Source organism: Frieseomelitta varia, unplaced genomic scaffold (assembly GCF_011392965.1).
Source record: "Frieseomelitta varia isolate USP_RPSP 00005682 unplaced genomic scaffold, Fvar_1.2 scaffold_43, whole genome shotgun sequence".
NCBI lineage: Eukaryota > Metazoa > Arthropoda > Insecta > Hymenoptera > Apidae > Frieseomelitta > Frieseomelitta varia.
This window is the reverse complement of record NW_025110179.1, coordinates 1-11,059: the sequence shown is the minus strand read 5'-3', so window position 1 is coordinate 11,059 and position 11,059 is coordinate 1. Positions and strand designations below refer to the sequence as shown.

Below are 11,059 nucleotides of genomic sequence, written 5' to 3'. Positions count from 1 at the left end.
TTCGCGGAAAAGGAACACTTTCTGAGACATTTGTCAACAATTATCGATGTTATTACAATGAATTCTGTTGAAGATGAGAGCATGTGGCACACGTCGTTCTTCCGTACAGCCACAGAATTCTTGCCAACATGAAAAAAGAGACAAGTCGTTTTAAATTTCACCTAACTAAAAATAGAGCACTGAAGTTTTTTATATTAATAAGAAATTTCGAATCGTTATTTTTCTAGAATATTCCAATACAAAGTTATGTGTGTATAATTAAATTAATTAAATTATGCGTTTATAATTAAATTAAAGTATGGCTGCTTTATGTTCGGCTAATGTTAATAATAGGTACTGGAAACAACCAATAACAATAAGTATGTTGGACTCACAATTACATAAATGCATTTCACAATGCTAGTCAGAACTCATTACAGCGATAATGATAATAATAGTTTTCAGGAGTCCAATGAAACTATTAGAGTTATGAATTACATGAGTATTACCTCCATCAGTAATGAAGTGTTGTAATGCTTCAACGATTAATCCTGTTACGAACCAACACTAACGTACAAGTAGACATAAACGCTTGAATGATGCGCATAATGTCGCATTTGGTATCAAAAATGCATAGTCATATGATTGACTTTTACATACTACATTTTTGTATTGTTATTCCTATTTTTGTTGGGGTCCACCAATTATATCTTCTGAATTATCACTTCAAAAACTTCATATCAACCTCGTGTTTGATCAATTTCATCGCGGTAGATACAGTGATACAAAATAAAATTTTTATCCAACAGTATGGTAAGTGCGAAATGCAATAGATTTACTATTAAAACAAATATTTTCCAATTTTATTATTCATATTTTCGTCGTATACCTTAAGTTTTCACTGTTGTTAAATTGAAAATTTCAAATTGATAGCGTGGAACAAATTAATTGAATTAAATGAGATTTCTATATAGTAAATGTAGTAGGCACAGTTTAAGGCTCGACTAATCATAGAGAGAATGCGAGATCTTTCTTACGGTTTTCTCTGACCATCAACGATTGAGGTGCGAACGAGAAGCGACAATATAATTAGATCGTTATCATTTGTGTAAATATATATGTGAATATAATTTTAACTTACAAAAGTATTCAAACATTCACCGTGAAGATTCATGTATCATTCATGTAGCATTACTTATAATCTTTCAATTTTCAATGTTTTACACGTTCAAGCAGTCAATTAATTCTATTATGAATTATAATTCTATGGTGTAAATTAAAATATGAATATAATATAATTGTAATATGAATGATAAATTTAGCCTCATCTTCTATTTTTGGTTATTGCTATTATAATTTTTTGAATATAACCTATTTTTTAAAAAAAGTAACTAGAAATATGTAACTTTATCGATCCCTCCTAATTGATTTCTTGTTATTTAGTGATTAAATGAACTAAATGAAACTATCATTAAATTTACCATATAAATCACAATAAAGAGCAATTTGTATATCATGAATTAATTTGCATGCTGATAACTAAATAGGCACAATTTAAATGACCAGTTGAATAAGCAGTACGATAATGAAATATGTAGAAGAAGATTTAAAATATACGACAATATGTAAGCGATATATTATATGTTTATCAGATCCCGATTTGAATAGCGTCGTTTATGGTCGTAAATTTATTGCATTTATTATATGTATGTTTGGAACATAATGTATCATTTTTTCACCACATTGTCATTATTCGCCGTAAACATATTGGTGCAAATGTTACCTACCGAGCATTATCAAAATATTGAATTTACATAAAAGCAAATTTTATAGTTAATGGCTTTTATCACAGCAATGGTTTTGTCACAGACTAGGTATTTGAAAAGACTTTGCATTTTAAACGATGTTTCTGTAGCGCTCTCTACGCTTAAAGATCTGTGAGTTGGGAAATTACTCAAATTGAGTAACATGATCGCGGCTGTTACATAATTTTCACAAACTCCTAAGATATAGCATATCCTAAGATATATTTTAAGACACGAGACTCTAGTCTTGAAGCTGATAGAATGCCTAGTTTCTCAATCAAACATATTGCCCCGTCTGATAGTTTCGTAATTCTCAATCGAGCCTGGAGAATAGCTGCTACAATTGCTATTTTAAATTTTAACAAATTTCTTTTTGATTATTTATCGTACAACCCAATATAAAAATTGAAATGATGAAATTTTTTTGTGCAAAAATGAAATTTTGATCGTTTTGAGTTTAAGGGAATTTTAATTGAGTTGAGTTGAGAAGTTTAGCCTTGAAATATTCTTGAAAAATTTTTTTATTTGAATTCTGAAACATTTAATGGATTAGCAGCATTTAATAAAATAAAATAAACTACATAAAATGATATCTAGTGTCCGATATGAATGTAAAACATTAGTATATCATTAAAATTAAAGAAAATAACGATAAAGTGAATGAATTATTTTGTTTGCACGAGAATGCTCTAAGGGTTAGTAAAGGATTTCAGTGTAAATCTATTTTCAAAACTCGATAACTCGATTTTCAGCTACGCGATTTTCTCGAAACGATTGTATCTGTTTCATTCAGATTATTAACATTCTCGTGGATCAAATCGGCCATGATCATTGTTTGAGACAAGAATTACTCCGTTCAATCGAATTTAATATTATTCCATTATTTCATTTATAAATTTAAATAGACTATATGCAGTAGAATAGCAATTGTGTTATTTTTCAAGCATGTTTGAGAATTCGAAACGTCCATAAAAGAGTTAAAAAATTGATTTATTTGATCAATGTACGATAAACTATCTGCTATTTTCATATTGGAAAGAGGTGGATTTTTTAACCCATTTGCATCGCGATTTGAAATGCACGTTGGATCACCGATGCCTTGATTTAAATGCTAAATATTTTTTCTTTTTTATTAATATTAACCGATTATTATGAAACAAACCATAATACCAACAGGTTAAATATAAAATTCCTAGTCAGTCATAAACGAATAAATAAATTAAATGTATGTTTGCTGATTTCGAAAATTTAATCGTTCGAAATAATTTTACGATATCTAACGTACAGCGAAAGATAGACAACGAAAAATAGAAAATGATATAAAAATTAGGTAAGACTTACATCGTAACAGTGTTCTCGGCCGGCTGCTATTGTTCTGGGATGAATGCTTATACATATATATGGATGTATTTGTTTCTGTTTCTATTGAGATTTGCATTTTTTGCGTTTCCATTTATTCTAGACTAAAGATGACTAACTGGTAGCCCTCCTTGCCTTCACTTTTCTGATCTATCTAGAGCTATCCTCTCCGCTGCATCAACCTCTCCACTGTATTCAGAGTGTCGCGGTCACATACTCGCATTATATACATATATCTCGTATGCATGCATATAAATTGTTTTTTTTTACTGTAGCTGCCAAAATTAAAGGAAAATATTATTGCCCGTTGTAAAACATAATGAGAATTAATTTTTATGGTAGAGAAAGCTGCTTGTCTGATTGTGAGTGAGTAACTTGTGCAGCCCGTGGCGGGAAACAACCGATTCTAGACGTTCGAGTTAAACCCGGTGCAGAGCAGTCTCAGGGCGGCAATGCTTTGGAAGAATAGAGACACAAAATTCTTTTGTTTCATAAAAAGGAGGATGAAAGAATATTACATTTCTAATCTTTCAATAAAAGATGATGATTTGCCGCAAATGGCTCGTCTACATGGGCCAAACATTAGCTGCTTGTTCTTAGCTCAGCTTGTTAATTGCTTGTTCTTTTATATATAATAATATTATATATAGTAAGTTTCATAAAATTGAAGGATATACCTTCCAAAAGAATGAATTCTCGAAGCTAAGATTTTATATCTTTGCACTTTTACATTCCCCATAACTCCCTTCAAATTCTAAGAAATAATTAAGTTAGTTAAAAATTTTTTTTAAATAATGAAATATAAATTATTACATATTTAATATGTGTATTAATATTGAAACATAGATAGAGCTCTTTCTAATATGTATATACATAGATACATAATATTAAACGGAATAACTTTAGATACTGATTTCTTGTATCAAAGTCTGGAGGCAATATGTATATATATTTATACCTTTTTTGTGCCTGGATATATACAATTAACACTGTATAATGGATATAATTTTTCTCAACCAACTTGTATTATTTCATTTGGCGTAGTTCTCCAATTCACCGTTGTTTAAGCGTAGAGTGCGCTAAAAAAGCAGTGATATTTTTCCTGATTGGTATTTCAGACCCTGAGACACGAAGCTTCATTTAATGTCCGGTCTATCCTATTTTTAATTAATGATATTAGCACAGACGAGATGTATGACCTATCATATATGTACTTCGTCTGTGCTGTAAAACATTCACGGCCGATAACGTAGACCTACATCATTTCAAATTCTTCAGCTGAATGCCGATAACGTAGTTTTACGTCATTTTAAATTTATTCATTGAATACCGGCAATGTAGTCCTATAGTGATTTCAAAATTGGTGCACCTACTAGCTACAAGGGTCATACATCGCACAAATGGCTGAATACAATTTCTATTTGTCTAGTAAATATATGAATTTTTATTCAATAAATAAGTGAACAACTAATGTTGCAACTATTCAAACTATAATAATATCGCTGAATATAGTTAATACAGCAGTAAAATTTGCATGAATTTCGATTTCAACAATAGATATAATAAATTTAAATTAATTAATGCTTAAAAGCATTTAAATTTTCTGATATATACTATACCACTAAGCATATATTAATGCTTATTTAAAATTTTGATAAAAATTCGAAAATTTGTTCGTCTCCCTAAGCGGCATTTAATATAGATAAGAAACATCGCTGTTATATAGTCTGATGTAAAACTATAATATAATAAACAAACAATAAACATTTAATTGTTTATAACAATGCCACAAGTATTTCAGAATATAGATGAATAAGAATTTTGTAACACATGAACACAATTCTATAATGATAAAAACATAAAATAATAGAGTATTATTAATAGGGGTACCCATAAGTTATGTCATTTTTGATACTGAACAAAGTTTTATTTTATTTAGTATATTTTTTTTAAATTATTGTCACAAGATAGAAAAATTTATTAAATTTAAAGAAAACGACATTACTGATAGGTACCCTTAGTATAATACGTATTATATATTTATGTGTATACATGTGAATAATATACAAATATATAAGTCCTTTCAAGAGTCAAGCAAATAATCGCAAAGCTCAGGAAGTGCAAACGATGAATCATCACTTCTAAAGAAAAATGTCGTGGGTATCTCCAAATCTAACAAGCGTTTGCTCAACTAATTCTGTACTGTCATTCTGTCAACCATCATCACTTATGTCTCGTCGCTAATCTATTCAGTAATTCCAGTGACGAGTTCTGTCCACATCATGACACAGGTACAGATGAAAATAAATCAACTATAATATAGAAAATGTAGAACTAAAGCGTTGCGTCGACAAAAATATAATGTGTGATAAATACGATCAATACGAGCAAATTCAATAATAGATTAACAGAGAAGAATCAATTGTCTGTTAATCTGTCTGTTGATTTCCAAAAATGCCGAACTTCTACTTAAGGTACAATACTTCTTAATATTAAAGTGAAAGTAAAGATTTATAACAAAGAACTGTTTTATCATTATGAAGAACTTGATGTGAAGAAAGCTTGAAATGAAATTAAATAGTCTCAACATCACATTTGTATTAAATGAAGAATTTTAACACTTCTGAATGCACAGGTGGTACTAATTTCCTACATTTTTGACGACGCATTTGTAGACATCTTGCTAAATGACATTTTAGTCTTACTTTTACCTGCAGAACTTAATGGCAGAGTTAGAACAACAAACCGGAACTCTATACATTTAAATTATAATGATTTCAAATTGAAAAATAACATTCTCATTGTTTCAACAGATGTATGAGAAGATTTGTTTTATTGAAAATGAAAACTATTAGTTGAACTAAATAAGTCGAATGACAGAAGTACGTCTAGTAATAATATTTGTCTGTGTCATATATTTGTTGCTATCGAACTGCTATTACTAAACACGATAAATTTGATGAAATATTCTGGAAAATTCCCTTTGTTTTAAACAATTCTTCGTTTTTTTTAAACATTGACTTCGTCGTCAAACTTTGTAAGTGAATGCATTTTGCAGTGCAACAGTGTGACAGCTAGTGTAAAATTCAAACTGAAACATAATATTATAGAATGTTACTGGTTTATATAAAAATTCTAACATGATATATGAGAATGTATGCTGATATATTTTAAAATAATTGCGAATATAACCACAAATTATTTATTATTTATAAATATATTTTCTTTGTATAATTAAAATTATATCTATACAAAACGAATTTTCTAGAAGAGGAGTACGATTTTGTAATCGTAGGAGCTGGATCAGCCGGATATGTTCTCGGAAACAGATTAAGCGAAGTAAATCATTGGAAGAGGTATTTGCAAGTAATTATTTTGTCATTACTGTCATTACTAACTTGGTGTCTGTTTCTAGATTTACATTTTTAATATTTCACAACAGTCGAAAGAAATGAAAGCTAGATGAACAATATCTAGAATATATATATAGATTATAATCTTACTGAGGATATTAATATTAATTTATATTCATATAAAATTATTCTGTATTATTACTCAATGATATTTCATCAACTTCGTCGTTAGATATTCCAAAATGCGACTTTAGTATATGATACACTTTTGATACATTTTAACTAACATGAAGATTTACATTTTACTTTATATATCAACAATTTCTATTGAATCTACCGAAAGAGATCACAGGACAATTTCGTTTAATTTAACTTTGATTTGAAACACATATGTATGCGTTATCAGGATTTTTGCACATTCTGAAAGTATTGAAAACCAGATCGGAAACGATCCCCGTTCAGGAATAAGGGTAAATTTTGTTAGAAATGGAGCTGCATCAAAATGTTTCAAGAATAACAAAATTTAGACATTGATATTTTATGACAGTGCTCTGAAACTTTACATATAACTCCAGATATTATTATTGGAAGCTGGTATAGAAGAACCAGAGGTAGCTGGAATTCCGGCTTTCGCCTCTATGTTACTCGAGAGCAATATCGATTGAATATATCACTCACAACCGCAGCAATACGCTTGTCTATCCAGGGAAGGAAAAGAGTATGCGACCCCAAGGAGTAAAGTATTATATATATATAGAATGATCCATTTAAGTGAAATTACTTAAACGTCTAGAAAAATATAAACTCGCATAACAGTATTAGAAGGACAAAAATTTCACCCATACGCGACTTTCGCAGTGGGATTTTCAATAATAAAAGAATAACCAATCATTCTTTAAAAGAAAAACTTAAATTTTTGGACATCAATGTTCAGTTATTTGTTTTTTTGATACGATTCATGTTAGGAAAAAAATATTTTTTGCATCATCACAATTCAAAGAGATATTTAGGTGGGCTCACTTAAATGAGAACCCTGTATATATAATATTTCTATACCTAACAAAATATTTTGAAGTATTATTAATATAATAGATACAACACAATTATTATAGTTATACTGGTGAAATTTGCAACAAATCTATGTATCTATATAATACTCAGAAATTTAAATATTGCACTTCTCTAAACTGTAAATTAAAATACATATAGTTCTAGTGCAGTTTCTGGTATTTGGGTTTTTTAAAAATCTATCATCACACTTACAGGTGATGGGTGGTTTCAATAATATCAATACGATGATGTACGTTCGTGGAAACTCAAGAGACTACGACGAATGGGCTGAAGCAGGAAATTATGGCTGAAGCTACGAAGAAGTTCTACCATACTTTCTGAAATCAGAAAATAACTTGGACCCAGAGGTATTAAATTTTAAATTTATATCATTCAGTATCAGGAGGCATCCAGGTTTTATTTCCTCTAGGTAGTGAAAGAGAATCCACGTTACCATAGCCAAGGTTACCTATCCGTAGAATAATTTCAACGACATCAACAACGATATCTTGCTCAGTGCATGGCAAGAACTTGGTTACGAACTCGTAGATGTCAACGCAAATAACCAATTGGGTGTGATGAATCTACAAACAACCTCCGCTAATGGAACACGTCAAAGCACTAACAAAGAGTTCATACAACCCATCAGATGTGAACGCAAGAATCTAACGATTAAAACAAAATTATACATTACGAAATTGCTTGTAGACAACAAAACAAAACATGTAACAGGCGTCGAATATACTTCAGGAAACAACCGAACTAAATTAAACACAGTTTTTGTTTAAAAAAAAGTGATTGTCTCAGCTGGATCCATTAATTCTCTAAAAATTCTTATGTTCTCTGGAATTGGACCAGGAGAAGAATTAGAGAAATATGGTATCGAATTAATTAGTAATTTATCGGTTGGGAGAAACCTTCAAGATCAAGTACTAACGACTGGTTTTATCTTTGCATTAAATTCTCCACTTGTGTGAATATCTCCATGATGGTGGAAGACATTTCCTATTATAACAAGACACATGGAGGACCTTTATCTGCAGCTGGTACTGTCATGCCCTCTGCTTTCGCACAATCATCTTACCAGCACGAAGAAGAAGTACCAGATTTACAATTTCTATCCTGTGGTTCCAATCTAGAAGATTTTTTAAATAAGCCAAATGCACTTATTTTCATGGGTGTCAACCCATTCTTTTACTATGATGCTATTTCCATTATTCCAATTTTATTGTCGCCTAAAAGCAGAGGATTTATATTACTGAACGGAAGTGATCCTTTGTGGGGAGCACTCCTAATTTATTTTAGGTATTTTCCTAGAAATCCTGATTTGGACGTTTTAATGGAAGGTGTGGAAATAGTTTCAAAATCATGTTTAATACAAAATCGTTCAAGAAACATGATTTTAAATTGATCGATAAACTTTTGCCTGTTTGTAAAGAGTTTGGGTTTGGCGAGAGGAATTATTGGAAATGCGTGATGACGGAATATACAAATACTTTTTATTATCTAGTTGGTACTTGCAAGATGGGCCCCAAATCGGATCCTAAGGCTGTGGTGAATGAGAGACTGAAGGTTTATGGAATCGATGGTTTGAGAGTTGTAGATACCTCGATTATTCAAAAGATTGTTAGGCGAAACACGAACGCGCCTTCTATTATGATCGCGGAGAAAGCTAGTGATATGATTAAAGAGGACTGGTTGTCTGGCCATGTTGGATTTAAATGATGTGACGTGATGGATTTGTGAGTTAAGAAAAGCTCAATTGTTGAAATTAGTTATCCCAATTTATGCGCTGTAATAATAAAATAAATATTAATATACTAAATAATGTAATCTTCTAATATAAAAATAAACTATATATGATATATTTAAATTATAATTAGAATTATAATTTAAGAATAGTATTTAAACTATAATTGTAATTTATTTGTTCTCATCTGGAGATAAATTATTAATATTGAATGAAACGTTAGTGCAAGGAATGTTACAGGTACTTGTAACAAATGAAGTTGCATTATAATTATTACACACTTATAATTAAATTCCGCTATAAAGACATTAACGCTGCAGATTTCTAAAGTTTGTATTTTAATACGAACGAACGAAATAAATTTTAAGTACATGAGAACATTAATTTAAACATTTCAAATACTTTGTCTTATTTCATGCAGTTTTTAATTATACTAATATGAAACTCACGGTTTCAACTCGTTCCTGTAACACTTTATTCGTAGTGACTCGGGAATGTTTGAAAAATAGAAAGGTATTTCCACTACTTCGTTTTCGTACAAGTTTCATATCAGTAAAGTGAATGGAGGATGAATCTGTAGCTACGGTGTACCACACTTTCCTGCTGTTAGGGATCTAAAGTAAATTCTGCTGTGTTTTGTTCTAAATTCAAATTATTATATGAATCTAATTAATTCAAGTTATTATATGAAATCTGATTAATTACTATCAGACTGTTTTATTTAAATGAACGAACGTATATATGATCTTACATACGTGTAAATTCATTTAGAAGATTTAAAATAATTCTCAAACTCAGATGACAGATGATTACAACAACTTGCAATATATTAGGGAGGAAAAAATCATTAAACTTTTTTCATATTATTATATATACCTCTTGAGACAAATATTTACGAATTTAAAATGTGACGAAATTGAAAAACTGTGTAAAGTGTAAATTTCTGTAACTTCGAATACTTATCAGATAATTTAACTTTGACGTATTTGAGTGAATTTATAACTAGAAGAGAGCAGAACAAAATTTTCCATAAAAAAAAATAAAAGGAAAGAAAGATCCAATATATTCCGAACACGGATCCGTATATTTATATATTTTATGTAAACCAACCGAAGTTCAAACTGTTGACGACAATAGTTTTCAATTATATTTATATATATAATATCCAATTTCAATGTAATATTCAAATGGATATATATAATATCAATAGATTTCAAACTCACTGTACGTAGGAGTACACTGGTCTACAATTAGAAATACGTATGAAAGTGGAACATATAGTTTTTTTCTATTATCAATTAAACAAATAACATTCATACTGTTAATAACCTACATTATCCAATATTTCGGGGTCAAATTGACAACAAAGAATTTAACATAATTATTCGCCTTTCTCTTCTGGAAGAGCAAATGAAATCGTGTTACTTTCTTATTCTAAAAATATATAATTACAGAAAAATTCGATTAATTTATTCAACAAAAAGATATTCAGCGAAACTGCAAATTTTACAAATGTATTAAATTGATCAAACGTATAAAGATATTAACCCATCGTTTCAATAGTAAATAGTGCAACATTTTTGACTATTATAAGACTGAAGCTTAGCATTAAAATTGCTGATGTTTAAGACTAAAATTTATACGACAGAAATTAAAATGCCAAGAACAGAGATAAATTTATGATACATATGTTATACAAATAGTAGGAGTTTCTGATATTATTTGGATTTAAGTTAATAAAATATTTATGTCCATATGCTTAT

At 29.6% G+C, this 11,059-nt stretch overlaps 1 protein-coding gene and 1 pseudogene across 1 annotated transcript; both read left to right on the top strand.

The window, feature by feature from the left end:
* Positions 1-396: 396 nt before the first annotated feature.
* On the top strand, positions 397-7,201 carry LOC122531994 (dehydrogenase str4-like). The gene is made up of 4 exons (XM_043660397.1): positions 397-496; positions 5,324-5,434; positions 6,412-6,495; positions 7,070-7,201. The coding sequence occupies exons 1-4, from the start codon at positions 397-399 to the stop codon at positions 7,159-7,161; spliced, it is 387 nt and encodes a 128-aa protein (XP_043516332.1). The 3' UTR covers positions 7,162-7,201.
* Positions 7,202-7,764: 563 nt separating this feature from the next.
* On the top strand, positions 7,765-9,344 carry LOC122532015 (annotated as a pseudogene).
* The last annotated feature ends 1,715 nt before the right edge of the window (positions 9,345-11,059 follow it).

What these genes read in the sequence shown, in the direction of transcription:
- LOC122531994 (XM_043660397.1), top strand. Translation starts at nt 397, where the DNA reads ATGCTAGTCAGAACTCATTACAGCGATAATGATAATAATAGTTTTCAG. An exon ending in CATGAGTATTACCTCCATCA is followed by an intron (nt 497 to 5,323) that starts GTAATGAAGTGT and finishes AAATCTAACAAG; the next exon opens with CGTTTGCTCAACTAATTCTG. An exon ending in AAGCGAAGTAAATCATTGGA is followed by an intron (nt 6,496 to 7,069) that starts AGAGGTATTTGC and finishes ACATATAACTCC; the next exon opens with AGATATTATTATTGGAAGCT.